The sequence below is a fragment of the Berghia stephanieae genome, chromosome 2 (assembly GCF_034508935.2).
Source record: "Berghia stephanieae isolate SIO BIC M18660-M18661 chromosome 2, UCSD_Bste_1.3, whole genome shotgun sequence".
NCBI lineage: Eukaryota > Metazoa > Mollusca > Gastropoda > Nudibranchia > Aeolidiidae > Berghia > Berghia stephanieae.
The window spans coordinates 11783660-11809541 of record NC_088361.1 but is presented as its reverse complement, the minus strand read 5'-3'; the positions used below and the strand labels follow the sequence as shown (position 1 = coordinate 11809541).

Genomic DNA, 25882 nt, shown 5'->3' with positions numbered 1-25882 from the left:
ACAATGCTTTGCTGTTGAGAGAGAGTGTTAAAGACCCTAAAAAGTGTAGTCATGAGCTCAAACAAGCCCTCAATGAGCATGGTGTGAATATTTCGTCCAGCTCTGTCAGAAGATGTCTTTTTGCAGCAGGTCTTCTGGCCCAGTAAAGAAGCAACATGAGCAGTGATGAAAAAAGTGACATCAGTGGGTGAAACAGTAGGTACAATGATTGGAGTGCGGATGACTGAAAAAAAAAAGTGGTTTTCAGTGATGAGACCCATTTTCTAGTATAAGGACAAAGATGTCAGTTTTGTCAGAAAATTTGTGTCTGAAAGGCTGAAAAGTGGCCATATTCATGAGACAGTAAAGTAACCGCAAAAAGTGATTTTTTCGAGTCCTTTTGCCATCATTTTTTATTTTATTATGCCCTTCCTCCAGGGCATCATAATTACCATGAAGGAATATAGATAATCCATTAAACAGGATGTATGGTGTCAACTGGAATCACCCATGTTGTTCAAGTGAGCAAATTGGGGGTTAATCTTGCCCAAGGAAAAAAATGAAAGTGCCTGGAATGGGGCTAGAACCCGGGACCTTCCGGGTCACAGTGCAATTCCTTAACCACACGGGCACTTCGCCCCCCCCCCCCCCCCCCCCCTCTTGCTACCATGGCATCCAAGAACTCAATTGAATAGATGACATGATGAATACTGACAAGTATTAAGGTGTTCCAGACAATATTATTCTTCCTAGTATAAGGAATACACATCCTGATGGGTCTTGAATTTTCCAACAAGACCATGCTCCATGTCATGCATCCCAGCGGATCATGGAATATTTCAGAGCAACTCTCCATGTCTAAATTCCATTGTGAAGTTCTTCTCCTTCCTTTACTTTCAGTCTACCTTTGGTGTATTGTCGCAAGTTTTACATAAGCAATATTCAACATGATCCCCGTGTGGTGTCCGGGGTCCCTCAACTGAGAGGGTCAAGAATAGCCCAACGCCAAGCCAGCGTGTCGTAAAAGGCGACTAATGGTGTGTGATTCCCCCATCTTTGAGTCACCTGGTCCTCCAGGTTGGGGGTTGGCAAAGGGTTAACACCCCTTTCCGTTAAACTCAAACCGTTACAGAAACGCAGACGGACAAACCAAATCCTTTTTTTAGCTTGGGCGACCAATATACAGAGAAGTGGTAAGACCTGGAATGAGAAAAAAATGTTAGCTCAGGATAGAGAAGGATGGAAACTGTTTGTCTGTGACCTATACCCTGACCCAGGGTGAAAAAGGCAATGATGAATATTCAACACGACATAGTTACATAATTCAACATGACATGGATATATAATTTGTGGGATATCATCCACGGGTAGATGTATGTTTTCCCATATGACCACTCCTGTAAAGACTGATTGCCTAAATAAGCTCATAAGACACCAGCAAAGCATCATCTTTCAACTAAGAACACAACACATACCGCTCAACAACCATTTAAGCAAGATTACAAAAGACGCATCCCCTTCCTGCCCCCTATGTCAACACCCCAATGAAACAGTAACACATCACTTGCTTGAATGTCAACCTCTTGAAGACCTGAGATGCACATTCCTCCCACCAAATCCAAGCATCAGTAACACACTTTATAGTCACCTGGAACAACTACAAAAGACGTCTAACTTCTACGTCATGGCACAAGACCGAAGGGCTAGAGCTCAGGTGGTCGCTGGTTCGGATAAGTAAGTAAGTGGGGTATCATCAAGTAGCGCTCCAAAATCAAGACTGTACAACTCTAAGAGAAGCTCAAGAAGGCATTTTTTTTTATATGTGTTGTACAATGATGTCAAAATCATCAAAAGCTGCCTAAACCTCATCGAGTCAATGCCAAAACAGGTGCATGATGTTCTAAAGACTCACAGACGATGCATTAATCACTAATGGCGGCAATAAATTTTACTTGAAATGAAACAATCTCTTTAAAAAAGTTAGTTTTATATACTTTTGCGTAATGTCCTTATTATTTTGCACAAGGGTGTTTGTCCTTAGATGTTGTTTTTTAATTGTTATGTGTATGCACCTAACACTATCTTTTCTTTTGATGATAATAATAATAATAATAATAATAATAATAATAATAATAATAATAATAATAATAATAATAATAATGATGATGATGATAATGATGGTAGATGACATTTGTTTAGCACATTTTCAAATTTATAAAATCCTTATTGCACTTCTCTTGTCTTCTTTATAGTTCATTCTTTGCAGTCACAGGGGGTCCTAATAGTTCAGGTGGTAAAGCCCTCACGTCAACCCAGTCGTGATTCAATAGCTGAGTCTGTTAGATCTGGTGGAAAGTTCTTTAGAAAAGATATTGTCCTGTTAAAATGGTAGCAAGCAATACATCTGTTTATTTAAGTCTGTAGAAACCTGGATAAACTCTGATCCCATCGATAGGCCTTATAGCTCTTGAGGACTTGTTTTCTAACGATTTCCTCCTATATATATATATTATGGCATGTCAAGCAACAGTCCTGTCCATTGCAATAGGATTCAATAGTTGTAACGTCACTTCCTTCATAATAACGCATGGTAACTTAGCAACACTGGCTCTAAACTATCGGAACAATGGCGGACGCCCGTAGGAAATATTTCTCCGGTGAGCATAACAGCGTATCCAGAGGGGAAAAAACATAAATTTGATCATGTTTTGACTTTTACACATTCTGATCACAAGACATATGAAAAGTTCTAGCCAGCATGAAGAATAAAAAGGAATGATTTTCTTTGTTTAGAACCAAGATGGCCGCCGTGCCGGGCGGCATGACATCAGACTATTGAATCCAATCCTTGTAATGTCACTGACATCTTTCCCCTGATTGAGCCATCATGTTCTGGGCTGCTTCCTTCCTTTCATTCTCCCCAACAAACGTTTCAGAGGAGGCTGCCATTCCATGGTCTCATTTCATTTCAAGTGATCAAAACATATTGAATTTATTCATTTGCCTCTTTGAGTAAGACTCTTTGATTAATTGCTCCCCAATGTTTTTATTACCAACACTCGCACTGATAGAATCTGAAGCTACAGATATCCTCTGACCTAAACATAACAATTTATAACTTCTTAAAGGACCTAATTGCCAATGAAATTACATCATTACAGTTCAAGAACATTTAAAGTGGTAATGGTTAGGAAATTCTTAGTGTGTTTTTGCATGGTGACAATGATATCATTTTAATATATTAAGTGTGCATTCTGTTACCTCCACACATAGTAGTCATTTTGCTGTGCTATATTGGTAGTAATTAGAAAAGATATCTCATTTTTTTTTTTGGTTGTTTTTATTTATTTTTCAGCAAACAGTAAACAGTTTTTGCCGAAGGAGATACTGGTTTATGTTCGACTTCTCAAGTATGCCCTGAAGGCGTTGGATATTTATACCATCTGTGTGAATCCCAATGGAGGTCTTTATGTCCGTTCTCAAAGGTATTGTTTGTGTCAAGGGGCATTCCAATTATTTTGATTTGTTTTGTTTTTTAATCCTTTTTTTCTTTCTTTCTTCTTCTTTTCTTTTCTTTTAATAAAAAAACCCAAAAAAATATGTATTGGATAAACTTGTTCCAAAATCTTAGAAGTCTTGAACAATTTTTTCATATAAAGATTGAAACCTTATAAATTTGCTTCAGTTTTTTCAATTGTTCTGTGATGGGAAAAAAAAGAAGAAGAGGAAAATGATTGCGTTTTTGTTGTGTTCCACCGGCTGAAAGGGAAAAAAATAGAAATGTGGTAGTGATGGTGCTTAAATCTTCGATGTAATATTATTAAATATCTATATTTTCTAATTGATGTTTTAAAAATATTTATTATGGTATCAATTATGGGACTGCGTGGCTTAGCGTATCCAAAAGGTACCAAGTTCGACTACCCGTCACGTTGTGTGGCCTTGAGCAAGTCACCTAGCCTTAGCTCAATTTGCGGCGCTGCACTGCGGCTGACGCCTGGGTTATTCCAGTCTTCCCTTGGAATAGACACTAAAGAAAAATTTCCCCTTAGGGATGAATAAAGGGAATATTATTATTATTATTATTATTATTATTATTATTATTATTATTATTATTATTATTATTATTATTATTATTATTATTATTATTATTATTATTATTATTATTATTATTAATCTCCTTTGGTAATAAACACCAGGTGCTTTAATTGATGATCTCTTTTTGTTTTTCTAAGGACCAATCCATAACTAAATCCTAATCAGTATCATGGAGTCCATAATTTTCTGATGGATTGTAGAATGGGATTGACAGATTCAATTTAAATGTGAAGAGAAGTTTCAATGACCACCATCCTCATTTTCAGAGTTATGTTATTTTTTTGGGGTTAATTTAGATTTTATCCTTATTTTTTTTTTTTCAGCGTTCAAAATGTGAAGGCCAAAGAAGAGAAAGATGCACTGGAGCACTTTGCTGGAGTTGTAAGTATTTGTGTAAATAAATGAAACACTCTTGGATCACATTTCCCTACCATTTCCAATATTCTTCACAATAACTACATGGAGCCAATATCAAGCTTTTTATATAGCACAAAATCCACTAAATGTGCTTAAAACGCTTTACAAAGGATCCCTGGCCAACAGCAACATTTAACATTTAGGACGGGACACGACGCTTGTTAGGCGATTTTACCATTTTTTTGTCGAACAGAGACAATGCTGTTAATGGCCAGGTACTCCTTTTACACCTGAGTACGTTGAGAGAATGTGAGTAAAGAGCCTTTTCCAAGGACTCAGAGGCTCGAACGCAGGACCTTCCGAAAGTGAGTGTCATACCGCAAGACCACATAGCTGCACAATATCCCAGTATTGCGGATCAAATCAGTTGCTATTCTAACAATCATGCGATATCTGTCACTGATTAATCATTTTCAAGTCAAGTTGGATGCCAGAGCAAAGTGAGTTTGTGCTCAATGTCATACAATGATTACTCCAATGAATATGACCCCTATACACATGAGTTTTCGACACTATCCTTGGTTCCATTTACCTTTTTTTTTCTCTCACTTTCATGTATGTTGTCATCAAATTGTATGAATTATTGGCGAAAGCCTAAGAGTAAATAAACTTTGAAACGTATCCTGTCAGTTGAGCTGCTGAAAGTGATAGAATATCTGCAGGAGTGTGAACTTTTGAAGAAACTGCAAATAAATATATTTAAAGAACAAGTAACATGTAACTGTTATGGTTTCATAAATTTTATTACAAAAGTTCTAATACAATAGAACACGATAGAGCAGCAATGATCTCTCTGGGCGGATAAGGAGTGATCAATGCTAGAAACGGGTGCGTAAATAACCTTATAGTGTTGATAGCACTGTTAAACACCTAAAAACAAACAAACAACATATCCTTTATTACTTAAACACTTTATTAGATACATGGTAACCACTCTCCCATTGACTATATACCATGTTTTGATCTAAACTGAGTGGATGAATTAAGTTGAAGTTTTGAAAGAGATTTTGTGCTCATTACATTACAAAAAACAAACAAAACTGACATCTTGAATTGACTTATCTACGCTCTTATTTATGCTCAGGAAATAATGGCTTTAACTTGATCTTTTTCTGCACAGTTTACAATGTTGACACCAGTATCATTCAAAGAGATATTTTCATCCATAATCGAGGTAAGTCCGTGATAAGACATGGTCTTATTGTCTTATTGTTATGTCAACTTTGTCACGTATATTGTGTTCTGAAACGTTGAATTATGAAGATTTAGGTTTGAGTCCCTCTTCAGGTACTGTAACTTTTTTCCTTTAGCAAGATTATTAAAAATGTTCATGCTTGAATATATATTTATGTAACCTGTTGATATTGTATATTTATTAGATGGATTATCAATATTTAATTAATTTTTTTCTCAAATCAGAAAGATTATGGCAAAATTTTGCCTTCAAACAATAAGATATTCTGCGTAAAAGACAAGTTCTATCCTTTACAACATAGATTGACAACTATGAGATTTGTATCATGCAATATAACAAAAATTTTTGTTTTTGTTTTTTTGGGTCAACTGATAATAGAAGACTATTTTTGATTTAGTCTGAATTTTCATGCGTTCAATACTTTAGGATGTAAATTTGCCATTTATCATAAAGGGATTGTATATCGTTCTTCATCTGTGTCAAAGCAAATCATTCTGATGAAAATTTTCTTCCCATGTTTTCCTTTCAGTATATGGTTGACAGGATCCATGGAAATTTTGCTTTACAGGTAAGTCAAAGGCATAAAACAGAGATGCTTCAGTCATGATTTAAAACAGTATTCCACTTCAAAAAGGGATTATATTTTTATCTCATGATACCAAGCTTTTATGCACCGATGGCAGACTAAAGATATTTTTTCAATCAGCTATTTAAAATCTTATTGATCCTATAAAATGTTTAAAAATAAGAAAGATTTTCAGTGTTTTCTTTATGGTTGGACTGAAACCAACCCTATATTTCAAAGAGTTTTTTAAAAAATTGCTCATCGTTAGGACATGGGGCAAACCTTAAGTTTTAGGCTATGCCCCCCCCTCCCCTCCCCATTAGTTATAGTCCCTCACCAAGTCCACAGATGTGATTTTACATGTCTTATCATTACCCTTCTCAAAATTAGCACATAAAGCTTATTGAAAAATATGAGAACATTACTATTTTTAAAACTGAGGATATTTGATTTCTTTTTAAAGTTTTTTTTTTTTTTTTACTAATATGTTTGTTTTTTTAAATTAACAGATAGTTGCAAATTCATTTCTTGCACACACGTCCACCTCTGCCACATTTGCGACCATCCTGGTAGAATATCTTTTGGAGAGAATTCACGAAATGGGATGTAAGTAACCAGTCATTCTATTGTATTTTCTACTTTGTCGGAAAACATTACCAGTCTAGCTGATAGATGTAAGCTATTCAAAACATCGACCAATGTAGTAGTTTTTTTTTTCTTGTTCCACCCAAACATTTCTCATGTCAATCTATTTGAACATAGTAAAATGTTAGAGGAGGAGGGAGGGAAGATTCAAAGTTTGTAATATTGCCTTTTCTTCAATACAAACAATGAAACGAGAATTTGTTATCTGTCAATTAAAATGAAGGAAATAAAATGAGATAAGTCAATGTATTTTTTAAATTTTAAACTCTAATGAAAAATGGTTGTGATTTCTTTTCCACTGTTTTAATCAGGGTGGTTTGAAATTTTGTAAAGAGTATAATTCAAGTCTTTCTTTAATGTTGAGCAATGAGTCAGTGAAATTTTGGTTGAAATGACACATAGATTAAAATTTACCAATTGTCATGAACTCTAAAATACCATTCCTTTCCACAGCAAATTTGGAACGGTCTAACCTGTACCTCAAATTGTTCAAGATGGTTTTTGGATCAGTCTCCCTGTATGCTGCTGAAAATGAACAAATGCTGAAGGTAGCCTTTTGATATTTTTACATGTTGTATTTATTCATGTACTTTCGAGAAAACCAATGTGAAATGGGCTTTTTTTGCCTTTGGTATGAAACTCATTTTATTATTTTGTCTTTAATGAGTAACTGTTGTTGTATCCGAGAATTCAAAAGACCTAATCTTTATTTCTTGGCATTGTGGGTCTTTTAATGCTTTTACTGATAAGAATTCAGCCCTATAAAGTTAAAGTGATTCGTATATATTTCACGTGTTCCTTTTTTTTAAAATCCTGACTTTTTTTGTCAACATTCATAGATCTCTGGTCTTGTTAATTTGCATTTGCCTCCCTTTCTTTCTCTTATTAAGCACCACAAAAATAAAACAAATAATTACTGCATAAAGAAAAAAGACCTGCCACCTTCATCCAGTCGAGTTACGGAAAATTTTGTTTTAGATTGTTCTTTAAAATGTGCTTCCATTATAAGGGAAAAAAAATTCTTTTGAAAAAAAGATTTGGTTGTTTTGTGCTAGTAAATACAATACCTTTGGGATTGCGTGAAATTTAAAAAAATTGAAAATTACATGCACATTAAATTTTTCTCACAAATGATCATCGGATTAAAACATCAGTGATCAGTGAAGATCACACTATGTGAAATCGGAATCATGTAAAAATTGCTCTATTTTAAATCAGAATCGCGTAAAGATTGCACTATTCGAAATCAGAATCATGCAAATATTGCACAGTTTAAAATCAGAATCATGAAATGTAAAAAAAAAGGTTAATCTCAAATCTTATCTCAGTGGCTGGGAGGCAGGTCTACTCATTTTCTATCCTACTAGAGGTAAAGTTACCGTACACCTTAATCTGTTGTTAAAGACGAAACCTTTCATTCCTAATTTCCAGCCTCATCTGCACACCATTGTTAATCGGTCCATGGAGCTTGCTCTGTCAGCCAATGAGCCGTACAATTATTTCCTCCTGCTGAGAGCTTTGTTCAGGTCAATTGGAGGGGGAAACCATGACCTACTTTACCAAGAGTTTTTGCCACTTCTTCCTAATTTGCTCCAAGGTTTGTTTGTCTCTGATTTATTTAAAAAAAAACCAAAAAACAAAACAGTAAAACCCTCAAAAAACTCAAAAATAAAAAAATAAAAAAAGCAAAACAACAAAAAACATGAAATCATGAACAACAGAAATGGTGAAAACAAAACAAACACCAATGAGAAAACAAAACCCGCTCTTACATCTTTTAAAAAAAGGCCTTTGGTATTTTTGATAATGATAATTGTATGAGTTGTCAGTTACTTCATGGTGAGGGTTTTTTTTACTTTTACGTTATTCAGTTGCCCCCAATGTGTAAAAGATTGGCTAGATTCCATGCCTCAAATAATGAAGCTTTGGGATAAAAAATAGGGTTTCAAATGCAAAACAATTTTGAAAAATCCTAAATTACATTTTTATTCGAAAGATATATCGTTTTGTAACTATGACAAAAGAACATGTTTTTCTTAGATTATATATAAATTCTAATGAATTGTACGTATTGATTATTTTGACCTAATGTCTTCCTGATTTTTATCAGCGACCAAGTTTTTACTGCTGTTTTGTAGTTTACTTGAGTAAGATACTTTTTATTTGTGTGTAAAAGTGATGGGGATTCCCAATTCGTGAAGGTTTTTCTACAGATTTTTTCCAGTCTTTAAAAAAAACTATATGATATATTGCTTGAACAGTTTATTGAACTTCAGGATGCAGATGAAAAAGATAAATTTTCCCCCATCCCAGATGTAATATCATGATGTTCTATTTTATTTCAGTAGTGATAATGATAATGCTTTTTTTTTACCCATCAGGTTTAAACAGCTTACAAAGTGGCTTACATCGGCAACACATGAAAGACCTCTTTGTAGAGTTGTGTCTGACAGTGCCCGTTCGTCTAAGTTCTCTCCTTCCCTACTTACCAATGCTTATGGATCCTCTTGTATCTGCTCTCAACGGATCACAGACTTTGATAAACCAGGTAGGGTTGAATGTAACATTCTAATACATACTGTATTAGATATAATTTTAGACATGCTGAAATCCTTCAATGGGTCATAAAATGGATTATGAGATATGGCTTTGCAGCTATAACTTTTTTACAGCCTTTGTTTATTTTTACATGGGCATCATATTTTTGGACCTCTGATGCTACTTTGGCATCATTGAAGCCTGTGTCACATTAGGTCAATACCAAGGGACCCCTGATGGCACTTTGGCATCATTGAAGCCTGTGTCACATCAAGTCAATACCAAGGGACCCTGATGCTACTTGGCATCATTGAAGCCTGTGTCACATCAAGTCAATACCAAGGACCCCTGATGGGACTTTGGCATCATTGAAGCCTGTGTCACATCAAGTCAATACCAAGGGACCCCTGATACTTTGGCATCATTGAAGCCTGTGTCACATCAGGTCAATAGATAGTATGCAGATGACGTCACTCAGGCCTTTGTTATTGTTTTTGCCATCCGCGTTTGTGAGTTGTTCTCACTAAACTGTATTAATCAGACTATAAAAGTTCATGGTTACACAGAGTTTGTGTGTTGGTCCGTTATACTTCCGGATGGCAATGTTGTGAACTCCTTGGCCAAGCGCATTCTATCTATACCAAGGGACCCCTGATGAGACTTTGGCATCATTGAAGCCTGTGTCACATCAAGTCAATACCAAGGGACCCCTGATGGCACTTTGGCATCATTGAAGCCTGTGTCACATCAAGTCAATACCAAGGGACCCCCGATGGGACTTTGGCATCATTGAAGCCTGTGTCACATCAGGTCAATACCAAGGGACCCCTGATGGGACTTTGGCATCATTGAAGCCTGTGTCACATCAGGTCAATGTCACGTCTTGGTGAGTGGTTGGTATGATGGGAGTAACTGGGATTTAAAAGAAATTCGATCCCTGCATTAAAGGGTTGAGGATCAAGATTTACAATTTCCATCTGACATTCTGAAATCCTTTGTCCTTACATCTCTATATAACAATTTGGAATCAAGAAAACCATCCTTTCCAAGGTTGCCAATTTTCCGTATATTTATGGAATTCAGTATATTATAAACCCTCAGTATATTTTCCAATCACCTGCTAAACAAAAAAAAAAGTAAATACATAACGTCTTTTTTACTGGAGTTTAGCATATTTGTTTGCATAAAAGTTCAGTAAATTTTTGCCTCCTGAGTTGGCAACCCTGCCTGTCACATATTTCAGAAACAAAGTTCCAATGCATGGTAAAAGAGCACATTAAAAATTTGGAGCTTTTTCTGAGTTCTCTTCCATTTTCAGTTAAATTGACGCATTGATCTTGAAAGTTTGAGAGACATCACAAGCAACACTATTTTGGGATTCAATTGTTTAGATTAGCATTTATGTTTTATCTATTTGTGATGCTCGGGATCAGTTGGAGACAAGAGACATATTTCATTTATTTCCCCTGTAGAAAAAATTATTTTCATTTACATTTATTCCTGTATATAACAGCACTTGAAGCTACAGTAATGTTAATGAAAAGGAATACTCAATTACAACCCCTATTCTTCCTCACCCCCTCCTCCCCTCCACATACACATCGAAAAAAATTGGCTATAATAGCTTTCATTAAATACAAACTTGGAGATCTGGATAGCTCAGTTGATCGAGAACCGATATTAATTCTGGGTGCAGTAGAGAAGTTCCTGACTTCCCAGTCCACCTTGTAGTTATTGACTTGCAGGGCCATAATTTAGATCTGGCAGAAAGTACTTTGCTTTAGCATCCTATCCAAAGAGAAGCAATCAATTGTTACTATTGGTTTAATGCAACAGATATCAGGATTAACTGCAGCCCCATAGGCCATGAAAGGCAAGGCGCATTTAAGAAATAGTTTTCTTTGTATTGAATCAGCAACAAATAGATAATTTTGATAGATGGACTTGATAAATGTTTGCAGGGGAATATCTGTTCATGATTTTGAGATGATGTATGTACTTTATCTATTATCCATTACCTTTGTCAGGGTCTTCGTACATTAGAGCTTTGTGTGGACAATCTTCAGCCTGATTTCTTGTACGACCATATACAGCCTGTCCGTGCAGAGTTAATGCAGGTAAGAGTGAAACTATGCTTTAAATATTTCTCAATAACTTGTGATTTAAATAATCATTTATCAAATAAGTTTGATTTAGAAAATATTTTTTTGACTTAAAAAAACAATAACTAAATGCCCAAAGTGGATCAACTCTTGCAGTGATAAAGAATGATTATTTGTTTACACCAAGGACAAATTATCTGCTTTACAACTGTGCATCATTTGTAGTCTCTTCCAGTCCTCCTTCTAATAACAATTAAGCACAATGTCATTTCAGGCCTTGTGGAGAACATTGAAAAACCCCCAGGATGCAACAGCTGCTACCGCATTTAGAGTTTTGGGGAAATTTGGAGGAGGAAATAGAAAAATGCTTCGTGAACCACAAGCGGTAGGTTCTGTTCTTTCAAACTTTCAATTATCATTGGCCAGATGTTTCTTAATCAATTAACTGTCATACTCTGGAAAAACGTGTATTTAAAAATTTGGCCAGAAAACTCTTTATTCAAATATTGACTGATTTAAATGACCCTCATCTTGAAAAAAACTCTCAAACCTGGGACTGAGATAGACTTCGCAAAGTCCCAGGTTTGAGAGTTTTTGCCAAGATGAGGGTCATTTATATTGATCGAAAATTGAAGGACGAGTTTTCTGGCCAAATTGTTAATGACGTGTTTTTCCAGAGTACGGCAGTTAAGAGTGCAGTGAGGCCATTAGAAATTATTTGTTTGTTAAATGAGGATATTTAGACATTTGTTTTTGTCTTGAGGCATTTGAAACATTTTTTCAGTCTTTCCAAAAAGTTTTTATAACCCACACTAAATAGTGCATTTTATTTTGTTCCACGAAAATATGATAGTTTAGATCTATTATATATCATTAGTTTGGATCTATTATATATCATTAGTTTAGATCATTATGTATCATTAGTTTAGATCTATTATATGTCATTAGTTTATCTCTATTATATATCATTAGTTTAGATCATTATGTATCATTAGTTTAGATCTATTATATATCATTAGTTTAGATCTATTATATATCATTAGTTTAGTCGATTATATATCATTAGTTTAGGTCTATTATATATCATTAGTTTAGATCTATTATATATCATTTGATTAGATCTATTATATATCATCACCATTTTGCCCATAAGAATCAGTCAAAATATTCCACCAAAAAACGTTTTTACTTCATCATACGACATCTATTTTTCACATATGGAAAATATTCGATTTATTTCGATGGGAAAAATGGATTTATTGTGTTATAGTTTAAGGCCAACTTTAGTTAATCTTTCTTAAAGGTTATGATAGTTTTTGACAAATTCTACTCATCAGCTCCAGTACAATGAAAAAGAGACGGTGGGCCCGTGTATCAATATTCAATTCTTTGAAAGCAAAGGACCCATCGGACTGCCAGTGGAAAAGGTAAGTTGGTGTTTCAATGAATTTTGTAACATTCGTTTTACAGATGATATGACGTAGATTGGTATGTTGATTGAGCTGCTGCAGTATGACATAGTGTAGGGATTTAAAATCTAAACTATCATCACTTATAATTTCCTCTCAGCTCTCTTAGGATGTGTGCCTCAAACAGAGGATTTTAAATTTTAACCTGATTTTACCCTCTCGGTAATCTCTACTTGCTCAGCCTACATCTTTTCTTTTCTCTCCCCTAACTTTTTTTTTATCATCATAATGTCTCAGACCTGCCAAGTACTCATGGGTGAAAGTTCGCCGGAAAAATCCGGCATGGCCGGATTTTTATTTTTGAAAAAGAGGTCTTGCCGTTTTTTTTTTGTCTGGCCGGAATTCGAAAATGAAAAAAACCGGCAACTGTATAATAATATAATTAACCGCACTTCTGTTTTTTCCTCTTATTGGTAGTTGCAGGATTTTTTTTTCTGAGCACCTGCCTTTGCAGGATTAATATCATTAAGTAACTGTCACCCATGCAAGTACTAAGAAAAATTCGTAGAATTACTAAATTGTGGCTCCAATTTCAGAATTCCGTGAACATTTCTGAGTCATTAAAACTTATTGAAAATGAAAGTTTGATGCCAAACTACATCATTTTAAAGATGTTGAAGTGGTATTTAATCCTTGTCAGGTTAAATTGTTGATCTGGCAAGTCAACCATGGCGACTACAATTTTTATCTCATAAAAACTACAAATTTTTAGATTTTCAAGTAGGCGGGTGTGATGTCTCTATATCCCTTTCGTGTTTCCTGAGTAGTGATAATATTAGAGGCTGGGTGGGGATCCTGACCTCCCATAGTGGGCAGGGAGGTACATACTGTGTCTTCTATCCCCTGATATCTATTTTCCAACATGCTTTCTGTCTTTGTCTTGGAATGAGATTACTTGGCCCTGTTCGGAGTCCTGGCTGGGAGGGAAACAGTCAAATGCATAGTTATTGTTTTGGGAGATGATATTTTTTTCCTTGTAAATCATCTCTCTGTTATGTATTATTATATTTATTTTTAATGTATTATGTAAGCATTTGAGTGTATTCCTCTTTGTTGGATTTTGTGCTTGTGTCCGGATGAGACTTATAGGTGATCTCAAACTAAGTACATAGGTGGTATGCTCTTGGATTCTACATCTGATCCCTATTTGTTCCTTGTTCCCCTTTTGCCTTACTTTTTCTTGGGTGCTTTAATTGTAATTCCAGAACTTTTTACTATCCCATTTTCTTCCTTTTTACTGGCGCTGATATAACCAAATGTGTTGCAAGCACCGTAAAACCCTTAAAAACAAAACAACAAAAAACAATATTTGAGGTTTTTTTTCAGGTTATGATCTGTCCAGCCCCGTATTCCCATTGTAAGCCTCTCTCTCTCCATTAGTTTCTGGCCTGATATTTTCTGATCTAATCTTTCTAATCTAAATACAAAGATATCTGAAAAAGTGTGTATGAAACAGTGCCATACAAAGCAAGAAGTAAAACTACAAGAAAAAAACCATCCCAAAAAATCAAGTCTTCCTCAAGATTTTTTTCTTGTATTTTTCTTTCTTGCTTTGTCTGGCACTGTTTCATACACACTTTTTCATATCTAAATTTTACACCAGTGCCTTCTCCCTCACTTCTCGGTTCGATACAATCTAAATACACAGGGATAATTTTGGAGAAGTCAATCCATTTAGTTAAAATACTACATATATCGGATTCTATGCTTCATTTTGTACCACGATGAATTCTTTTGATCTTTCACGCTTCAATAAAATTTATCTCCCATCAGGCAATAGAATCAGCTCTGACAACACTGAAGAGTTCCATGATTGACTCGTACAACCGTCACCAGGCGTACAATCTGATTCGTTGTTTCCTCATCGCTGTGATGAATTTGGAGGATGATGTTCAAACCATGATGCATCTGTTCTCTCATCCCAGGTATGCGTAACAGCTTATTTTTTTCCATTAAGGCTAGTATTTATGAAATTCAAAAAGCCTCGAAACTTTTCCTATTTTGTTTCACTGTTTCATTGATGCTCGTCATCTCCTGATCTATACTTTTTTGGCTGTCTTGTCATGTTCCTTTTACCTGGTGCTGTAATGACCTTTAAATGCTGAAATTACCATTAAACTCTTACAAACAAACAAAAACATCACTTTACACTTCTTGACATTCATAAAATCACACGATATGTAAAGTAGTCCGACAAGGCCATATTGCCCGTGGAGCTGGATGTTATCTTGCTTTATATAGCGGTAAACAGACAAAAGCATTTGCTTGCTACTCTTTCCACCAGATCTAACAGAGACCGATCATGTCATCTGGCAGTGATAGGATTATCACTGCTGGATAACGTTATGCCCCCAAACCCCCCCCCCCCCCCCCCCCCCCAAAAAAAAAAAAAAAAAAAGAATGATATGTATTCCATTGTATTTGTTAGTTTCAGAGAAAAAGATATCGTTCACCTGTCATCGCAGTCCTACAAGAATCCAGACTCGTATTCCAGAAAAGTCCACCAGGAGGCTCTCACTGGAATGTTTGGTAAGATCTAAAATAAGATCTATCTAAAATAATCAAAATATCAACTTTATTCTAACATTTCTGATATCTACTATTGATTTGCCAGGGATAAAGTGTAAAATAATGCAAACGAAAATACATAAATCGGATAGAGAAACAAAAAAAAAGAAAAAAAAAGCGCAAACTTTGACAAACCTAATAATATATTTTAAAAAATTAATAGATAAAACTTGAGCTTTTATATAGCACAATATTCACTATCCACTTATTATAAATAAGATCAATATATTTCTATATTTTTACATATTTTTTGTCCAGTTGCTGCTGCTATAAAGGAACTGAGACCAACAGCCTTGCCCTTCATGGCTTGTATGGTTAGACATTACACCCTCATCACCATCTCACAACAATGTGGTATGTCCAAATTATTTACTCATACCTTGCAGAATGCTTTCCTCGTCCTGTTATTCCTCACTTTCACGGATTCCTCGTACAAATCTTAATATATGAAATTTATAAATTTCCCTATTTTCTTTGTACAAAGTTCAACATATTTCTCGTTTTTACGGATTCCCTGTCTTAATTATTTTGTCTGAGCAAGGATGATGAATACAAGCTGCACTGTTTATCTTTAAATTTTAAGCTTGTATTTGGTCCAGCTTTGAATTTTCAGCCATGTGCATCTTTTTTTACAGACTGATGCAAAGACCTGCTTGATGCTTGGAAATTAGCGATAAAATAAACTTGAACGTTGTAGTGAACTCATTGCATTAGCTACAGCAATTAATAAGAGAGCATTTTGTTGTATAAAGATGGATCTGAAATTGTCTTCATTATTTGTAATTATTTTTGATATCCTATAAAATGTTGACTTTGGTATAAATCAAAATGAGATGGCACGTAAACTTATAATTCCATTGTACCCCCTTTTCATTAATTAGCATTGTTGCCATGATGCCACTGTACCTTCATAATATAATCCATAAATTGCACGTCTCTTGGGAGTTTCTCTTCAGGATCAATGAAATGAGGTCATGATGCAAGTTTGATGTCTTTCCTCCAGTTCTACAGAATTGATGAAACAAAAACTGATGCAAATGCTTTTTATTTGATCATTGCAGAGAATATAAACAATTAAGCAATAAAAATAAAGATGCATGTAAAAATTCCTCAACCCAAAGTAAAATGTGTCAACTGTTCATGCAACAATGAGACTTATTCTTTTGACTTAAATTAATAGGCAAATCATCGAGAAAAATTCATTATTCACTGAAGACCAAATGCAATGGAAGCAAAAGCCCGTTTATAACCCGTTATCTCCATCCAGTAATCATTCTACAGCTTACTAGGTATAAAAATGTCCAAAGTAACGCTTGATTTGTCATATAGATTAGGCATGATAAAGGAAAGCTATTGAAAGCAACCGCAACATCCACTGGTTTAAAATCTCTGAATCTTTCTCTGTCATGAGCTAATTGCAAAGCAAAGGAGTGTCACAGCTATCAAGTATAAGCACAACTTTCCTTTTCCTTTGTGATTTATACTTTGCATCTGTCAATTAAACAGATCTTTATATTGAAAAAAAAACTTTTGAATGTACTTGGATCTTTAATAAAAATATCGCATTTGTAATTAGCAAATTGAAATAATCATTTAAATCTTCCCAGGCCCTTTTCCAGTGGGCGACAAGCAGACCAAACTACAAGGCATGGACACCCAAATTCTGGTGGATGCCCTGAGCACCATCATGGGTCACGAAGAGAAAGAACTCTGTAAACCTGGCAACTTTTCCCTGTGTATTATCATCGACACAGCCACCACTATTCTTGGCACCAAAGAAAGAGTGAGTTGATTTATAAACATCATGTATAAATGTGAACTTAATAGAATTGATGCCTCTCCCTATTATGAAATTTTCCTGTGTGAAATAGTTCTATTCAAATCATGAAAGTCAACTAATGGTCTCTCCTAAATGGTAATTTCTAGTTTAGAAGTGTCCATTTCTAGTTTTATCTTGATATGTAGATCAGTTCGGTATATGCCAAAGTTAATTATATAGTCAGTTTTTTCTCTCCAGTTTTTCTTGAGGATCATGTTCTTAGATTCTTCAGCAGCTGTCTTTTCATTTTCTCCTGTTAAAACCATGATTTCCTACGACAAGATACAATTATATATGAAGATATGAATAAAGATAGAAAATCAGTGCAAATAAGGGTTTGTGAAGAAAATGTTTTTACCTGTAAAGTTTATTAAAAGTTGGAAAAAATTGTGTAATTGAGCAGTTAAATTTTAGTGCAGTAGAAGTAGAAATTATAACTCCTAAGCATTAGAAAGTCTAAGGAAGGACATAATGATGATGAATATGACGACAGCGACGATGATGATGATAATGATATTGATGATAATAATTATGATGATAACAATATTCTTAATAGATAACATTTAAGGATGCATTCCATATGCAATGTACAATAGTGTGCAATGCTATAAGGCTATAACAATTAAAAGTAAAAGCTTCATTGTTTAAGTAAGTTGAAACAATGCCTATATATCAATATCAATGCAACTATACCTTAAATTTATATAACTGAAAATGTAGATTTTTAACAATGACAAAGACATTTCGGTATTCCTGGCCTCTCTATTATTATAACATGTCAAATGAAACTGTATTTCTGGGTGGGGATCCTGACCTCTCATAGTGGGCAGGGGGGTACATGCTGTGTCTTCTATCCCCCCATACCCGTTTTCCAATTGTTTCCTGTCATTGTCTTGGAATGAGATTACTTAGTTTTGTCCTGACCCTTGCCGGAGTTCCTTGGCTGGGAGGTAAACAGTCGAATGTCTAGTTATAGTTTTGGGAGATTATATTTTTTTCCTTGTAAATCATCTCTCTGTTATGCATTGTTTTATGTTTAGTTTACATATTATATTATATGATTGGTAAACATTTGAGTGTATTCCTCTTAGTTGGGACCTGTGCTTGTGTCTGGATGAGACTTTTAGGTGATCTCAAACTAAGTACTTTGACGGTGTGCTCTTGGAATCTATATCTGTTCCCTATTTCAACCAATTCCCCTTTGACTTACCTTTTCTTTTGTGCTTTAATTGTAATTCTAGAACTTTTTACTATCCCATTTTCTTCCTTTTTACTGGCGCTGATATGACCTTAATGTGTTGCAAGCGCCGTAAAACCTTTAAAAACAACGAAACTGTATTTTTGATTGGTTTCCTCCTGTCCCAGGCTTGCCAATTACCTCTGTTTGAGTATGTGGCTGAAAGGATGTGTCATCTGTGTTATAAAAGAGCCTGGTATTCTAAATATGGAGGGTGAGTTGGAACTTTTCTTTTTTTTATATATAAATCTTACTTTAGATTTAACTCACTCAATCCTAGAGATTTTGCTACTTTTCAAAATTGGAAAAAAAATGTATTAAAAATGAGCATGTATATAGATAGTTCTATTCAACTATCATTAACAATGTAAAAACTAAAAACATAAGCTTTGATACTATGCCTATAATTTGTCTCAGAAAAAAATGTAAAAAAATAGGCATGGGGAAACTAGGGATATAGTCGATGTTAGGGTTGGGTGAGTTAATGCAACCATTTAAAGGCAGGGTTAGATTTTACTGAAATTTGAGCCTTTTTGTTGAATAACTCGATATATTATGTGAAAAATTATGTATGATTTGAACGACTCCCTTAACAGTCAAGCAAATATTAATAATATAGCACATACTTCTCTAATTCTGTCAACTATGTTGTATATAATTTTTCTAACAACAAGATATGAAGTGAATAGAAAAGTGCCAGAAGACAATAGAGAATGAAAATTTTTTCGCGGCGGTGGTGGGTTTGAACCTGCGACCTTATTGGTACGACAACTCCGCCTGGCAGGTGAGAGCGTGGCTCTACCGTGTGAGCTATCAACGAACACAAAAATATTCGTTTCAAACTCAAAGTCATTACTAGATCCCTCTCTCACCCACTTCTTGAGACCGCCGATTCGTTCGTACACCACCATCGCGAATAATTTTGACCAGCAGTTAAGCTTAATAGCCAATATTCTCAACACAAACATATAACATAGAAACGATTGAGACATTGAGTATGCTCCGGTGTATGGGGTGAATTTTTAATTCAGAAAAGTGAGTGGAGCAGGCACTTATGTTGGTAACAACAAGATATGAAGTGAATAGAAAAGTGCCAGAAGACAATAGAGAATGAAAATTATTCAAAAATTATTCGCGATGGTGGTGTACGAACGAATCGGCGGTCTCAAGAAGTGGGTGAGAGAGGGATCTAGTAATGACTTTGAGTTTGAAACGAATATTTTTGTGTTCGTTGATAGCTCACACGGTAGAGCCACGCTCTCACCTGCCAGGCGGAGTTGTCGTACCAATAAGGTCGCAGGTTCAAACCCCACCACCGCCGCGAAAAAATTTTCATTCTCTATTGTCTTCTGGCACTTTTCTATTCACTTCATATCTTGTTGTTACCATCATATAATTTTTCTCTGCTTTTACTTTGACTTAAAAAAAAAAAAATAAATAAAGAGGATCTTGTTCCAAGCATTGGAGGATAAAACAAGATTGAAAATTATAGAATGCACATTTGATAATGCATATTCTTGAAAAGTTGATATTAATGTTATCACTTATTATTGAATTCATCTATTTTGCTAAAATTCCAGATGTCTGGCAATCAAGTCGTTGTACGATAGAATGAGTTTCAAATGGGTGCTTGATCATCAATACACATTCCTCAAGGCCCTCCTCTTTGTTATCAACGATCTTACAGGGGAGGTAAGTTCACACAATTTTTAATTTAAAACAGAAGGGAGGAGGGGGTCAATGATGACGTCATGTTAGAAAAATAACCTTTGGAACTGTTTGTAATTTGCATCATCATCCATTAGGTTTATTCCGTTATGAGATTTACAGGTTTCATTTTATTTTGATACAGTTAAATGTTGTCTGAGAAGAAAACCGCAAAAAAATATTATTTCTTTATTATTTTACTTTTTTTTTCATCCTTATGAAGTGTTGGTAAAGGGCTTTAGGAATGAAAACAAGGAGTTGAAAACATATTTTCAAAATAGATTCTGAGGCTGTTGTGGAATATGTTAAAAAATACCCAACCCCCCCCCCCCCCCCCCCCCCAAAAAAAAAACCCCCCAAAAACTTGAGCTTTTATATATATAGCGCAATATCCACTAAACATGCTCAAAGCACTTTACAAGGGGTTCCTGTCCAACAGCAACACTTAACATGAAGGACGTTAAATGGCGCCTGTTAGGCAATATTATAATGTGGTACAAAATGTGTCGCAAAAAATTGAAAAACAAAAAAAAAGTCATCATCAGCCAGGCATTTTATGGATTTACTATTTTGATAATCATCTTCTTTAGGTGTCAAGTGGAGCTGTGGAGCTTGCCCAAAAATGCATTGAGGAAATGTTGCGACTTTGTGCTCGTCCTTTGGAAGGAGAGGAAGCCACAGAGGAGCTTGTAGCCGCCCAGAAGAAGTCTCTGCATGAAGTCGCCCAAAAACTCATTCCTCAGATTACGTCGTCTAATACTCTGGTCAGAAAACAGGTGGGTTGTGTGTCTGTATCTGTATGGTTGGCGCTGAAGAAACCAATGGTCTGGTTGTATTTCAGCGGCGTCCTCATTGGGCGCCGGCCCATGTCAGTCGGGCCTTGAAATCATTTAGGTGTGGTGCCATGATGACCAGTTCATCCAGCCCATTCCACTCCGAGATAGTTCTTTTTTACAATTCTTTTTTTACAATTTTTTTTCGTTCTTTTTTCTTTTCTTTTTTAATTTATTCTCTTCTGGGATTCTTTAACGTAACACACTGATGCAGCAAACATGTTAAAAAAATATGTTTTCTTTTTTGTTTCATGATTTCATTTATGTTTTGTTCATATTTGTCACTGCTTTATGTAAAAGTTGGTGATTGATCGTGGTCATTATTTTATTTTATTGGTTTAAAAATAAGTCATTCTTGTTGTTTTCTTCAAAACCTATCCAAATCCAGATAATTAAAATGTCATAATAGAACATAGGGGCTGAGAGATATAAAATATGACCTTCTTAGTTGCATATTACAATTGATTTATGCTATTTCAGGCCATGAAATCCTTGCAAGTTTTAGCAGAAGTGACCAAGAAGACAGTGACAGAGATAATGGAACCACACAAAGAATTGCTGCAGGATATGGTCCCTCCCAAGAAACATTTATTGCGGCACATTGCCTTGGTTACTCAAATTGGACTTATGGTGAGAATCGTGCATTTGACTTTTATATTTTTTTAAAAAACCCAACAAAATTGAAATTGATTTCAACTTGCTTGAAATCCATTGATATATACTTTTGCATTAAAAATTATTTTTTTTGGGATGTGTTTATTTTACTAAGTCCTAAATTGCAGAGCCATTTTAGACTACGGCTACAGCACCAATAAACTTTCTTTCTGTCTTCCTTAATGAGATATTGGAGAAATAACTGACAACTGGGTACAATTGTCAAAGTTTTATTTAATTTTTAAAAATTTACTGGGTCTATTTTTAAGATGAATTTCAGCAGCATTTATTCAAAAGCGTTGTTAGTAAATTTATTTATAAACAAGAGGTTAGAAAGTCAACCAACAGGTCGAAACAAATTTTCCATGAAATTTAGATATTTTGCTATGAATATACAGGTTTTGTATATTTTATCAAGGCAATCATTTGTGCAAATCATATTTGTGCAGCTATGTGTAGTGGCATGAGAAGGTCCTAGGTTCGAGTCCCACTCTGAGCAGATCATAGTTGAGTCCTTGGAAAAGGCTCTTTACTCACATTCTCTCACTATACTCAGATGGCCGTTAACAATGTTGTCTCTGTCTGAAAATGATTGTAATATCGGCTAATCGATGTCATGTCTCATCCTACATGTTAAATGTTGCTTTTGGCTAGGGACCCCTTGTAAAGCGCTTTGAGCATATTATGTGAATATATCTTCATATAACTGCTCGAGTTAAAAAATTATTTGATATGATTGGATTATTTATTTTTTCAGGAGGGTTACACTTTCTGTGTTACTCTAGAGCCAAGACTCTTCAGTTTTGATACGAACCAAGTGGAACACAATGTGTTTTTCTGTGAGGTGAGAACCTACATATTCCTTATAGTTATTGGATATTTGTCAAAGGTTTTAGACAATGATATTGTAGAGTTTGATTAAATTGATTTAAAAGTCATCGTTTTTTTTATAATCAGTTTTACTTTGAACACTTTGGACTGATAAGAGTTTTTACCTTAATTATAATAGTAGTGATGATGATGATGATGATGATGATGATGATGATGATGATGATGATGATGATGATGATGATGATGGCATCCTCATCTCACCATCAACAATAACAACACCAACTGCCGCTGTCAGTCACTACTTCATTGTGCAGCTATGTGGTCTAGTGGTATGACACTCGCTTTCGGATTGAAAGGTCCTGGGTTCGAGCCTCGCGCTCGGCACATAGTTGAGTCCTTGGAAAAGGCTCTTTACTCACATTCTCTCACCGAACTCAGGTGTGAAATGAGTACCTGGCCGTTAACAGCGTTGTCTTTGTCCGAAAAATTGTAATATCGCCTAACAGGCATATGTCCTGTCCTACATGTTAAATGTTGCTGTTGTAAAGCGCTTTGAGCACACTTAGTGGATTTTGCACTATATAAAGCTCATTTTAAGGGAACCATAACAAAATACTAGAAAAGAATAATGAAAAGCTACTTAAAAAGGCTAACACATGGCATAAAATTCTCGATTGATTCTAAACAGGTGCTGAATATGTGTGATGCTGAAGAAGCTGTTCTCTTGAAACAACCGTGCTACAAGAATTCTACCAATCTGGTTGCTCTAAAGAAAAGCGCCTTACGTAAGTAATCTTTGATTTTCCTCTCTTGATGAGTGCTGATGGTTTTCCTCGGATCTGTGGAAATTTGTGATTTTGAAGTCAGAGGGGGAATTTCCTCCTTTTAAAAAAATACCTTTCCCTCCAATTGAATGTATTGGCAGTAGGAGACTTGGATTTGTGGTGGAATGAACAGGTGCAATTTTCCACTCTCCAGAAGTTAGCTAGAGTATCAATGATAATTTATCATCTCTCACTCTAAAAGTGGGGGTGTTAGTGCAGTAAAAATGGAGCTTAAATGCTGATGCTTACATTACATTATTTTTACTGTGATATTTTAAAATAAGACATTTTCTTTCATAAACAAAACCGTTTAGAATTGAAGAAATTTCATTCATATTATGTTTACGTGATAGAAATAGGGTAGTAAATATCAAGACATCAAGAGTCAATTCCCCCCCACAAAATGCATTATTTTAAGTTTTAAATTTTATAACTTTAAATTAAAATACATTGGTGCCTTAGAACAAGTACCTTTGTCCATTCTTGGAAATAACAGACATAAGTACTTTTTGTTAGTCGCCATCAACATGTCCTTTTCCATATTCCTTCTAAATCCAACCTATACAATTTTATCTGGTTGTTGTATTTTTCCTTTTTTTTTTCATCATCCTCTAAAAGGACAAGTAGTTTTAGCTCTGACATGGTTCTTACTGATATGATTTTTATACAAATGTAATGATTTTTATTTTCTAAAGGAGCTCTGGCCGCATGCAATCTGGTGTTGAACAAGAAAGAGAAAATCTTCAATACCCTTTACAATGCCCTTAACAGTCAGAATTCGGAAATCCAAGAAACGGCACACGAAGCCATGAAAATGGTGAGGATTTATGGCTCGACCATTTTATCTTGTCAGATTCCACCGTTCACAAAAAGTAGTAAAACAAAAATGATTATAACAGCTTCAAAAAAGAACGTAATACACAGAACATTTTGGGCTCAAACAAAACTTCTTCAGCCAACAACAAAGAAAAAATAATGAAAACATAAAAACATTACTAAAAAAACAGATCAAGGGCAGAGAATTTCTGAATGTGAACGATTTTATTATGAGACCATGTCACTTTTGGAAGAAAATTTTAAAAGGTGTGTATCGTACAATGTCAGACAAAGCAGACAACCCTTTTTGTGAATATTCAATTGTGGGTCTGCGCACATTTGTGTGTGTGTGTGTGGGTTGTGGCAGAAGAGATGCATTTTTTTTTCTTTCAACCAATGTAAAGTGCATTGAGCATTATATAATTTTGAAAATGCGCTATACAAATGCCAACTATTATTATTATTATTATTATTATTATTATTATTATTATTATTATTATTATTATTATTATTATTATTATTATTACTATTATTATTATTAAAAAGAAGAATATAAGAATAAGTTTTAATAATTATTGTGATTGTTTCTGTTCGCATCTTCATTCTGCCATAGATATATTCATATCTGACATCTCATTAATGAATTTTTCTTCAGTTCCTGCAAGGCTGTACGATTGACAAGGACATGGCCTACACTGTCATGAGACCTCTGTTGAACAAGTTGGGAGATCATCGCAGTCTAAACCTCAGCATCATCAAGAGATTGTCATCTGTAGTACAGCTCTTCCCCAACACGTTTAATGAGAAGCTGTGCGAGTCAATGCAGGTATGCCTAGGAATATTACATGATCTATTCTTTTTTTAAAGATTTAAGTTTGCAAAATATAAACTCCAATTTATAAACTTTTTGAGTAAATTGATTTGATTGCCTTTGATTAAAGTTGTTAAATTTGTTTATTTCTTCCTCTCTCTCTCTTAAACAAAAAATATCTACCACCACTGTATGTCATATACAAATTATTTTAGTTACCCCAGCCCCTTTTGTAACTGGATGAAGTGACTTGTTGTATTGTAATTAGAGATAATATTACATTCCTTCGATATTTGGAGAATGTGTTTATTACAGATTCTCTCCCATAGTTGTGTCCAAAACATTGAATAGTATTAAGAAGACAACACACATGTAAAGACTATTTTCAGGGGCTCGATGGTTTCTACGAGTGAACAAAACTTACATAATCACACAATTCATAAAAACAAGCTACAACGCTGAGATAACAATCCCTTATGGAAAGGTCTTTGTAATTTATTTTTTGTCCTCCAATCAAGGGACTGAATTTGGTAGATAATGCATTCACTCAATACATAGCAGATTTTAGTTCAGAACATTTCAATATATAACCATATTTAAGCTTGAAAGTGTTAGGCAACTAGCTCGAATAGAACGTTTTGTTAAGAATTTTACAAATTTCAAATCCAAGACATATCATTATTTTTTTTACCAATTTTGTTCTTTTCTTACAGGGTCACCTAAAGAAATGGCTTGAGACAGCAGCCACCAATCAGAAGACAGGACTGCCAAAAC

At 34.8% G+C, this 25882-nt stretch overlaps 1 protein-coding gene across 2 annotated transcripts in view; it reads left to right on the top strand.

Moving 5' to 3' along the window:
- The window catches only part of LOC144964314 (transformation/transcription domain-associated protein-like), a 104051-nt gene that overhangs the window by 13565 nt on the left and 64604 nt on the right, over positions 1-25882 (top strand). For both annotated transcript variants that reach the window (XM_078898415.1, XM_078898414.1), the window contains exons 17-40: positions 3335-3464; positions 4401-4458; positions 5615-5668; positions 6219-6257; positions 6764-6860; positions 7353-7447; positions 8331-8496; positions 9281-9447; positions 11465-11554; positions 11814-11924; positions 12877-12966; positions 14782-14933; positions 15437-15537; positions 15835-15930; positions 17184-17359; positions 18761-18846; positions 20213-20324; positions 20930-21115; positions 21653-21802; positions 22584-22670; positions 23346-23442; positions 24177-24298; positions 24953-25123; positions 25822-25882. The exon at positions 25822-25882 is cut by the window's right edge and continues 23 nt beyond it. In XM_078898415.1, the coding sequence (XP_078754541.1) occupies positions 3335-3464; positions 4401-4458; positions 5615-5668; positions 6219-6257; positions 6764-6860; positions 7353-7447; positions 8331-8496; positions 9281-9447; positions 11465-11554; positions 11814-11924; positions 12877-12966; positions 14782-14933; positions 15437-15537; positions 15835-15930; positions 17184-17359; positions 18761-18846; positions 20213-20324; positions 20930-21115; positions 21653-21802; positions 22584-22670; positions 23346-23442; positions 24177-24298; positions 24953-25123; positions 25822-25882 (2694 nt within the window). The remainder of the gene's footprint in view (positions 1-3334; positions 3465-4400; positions 4459-5614; positions 5669-6218; positions 6258-6763; positions 6861-7352; positions 7448-8330; positions 8497-9280; positions 9448-11464; positions 11555-11813; positions 11925-12876; positions 12967-14781; positions 14934-15436; positions 15538-15834; positions 15931-17183; positions 17360-18760; positions 18847-20212; positions 20325-20929; positions 21116-21652; positions 21803-22583; positions 22671-23345; positions 23443-24176; positions 24299-24952; positions 25124-25821) is intronic.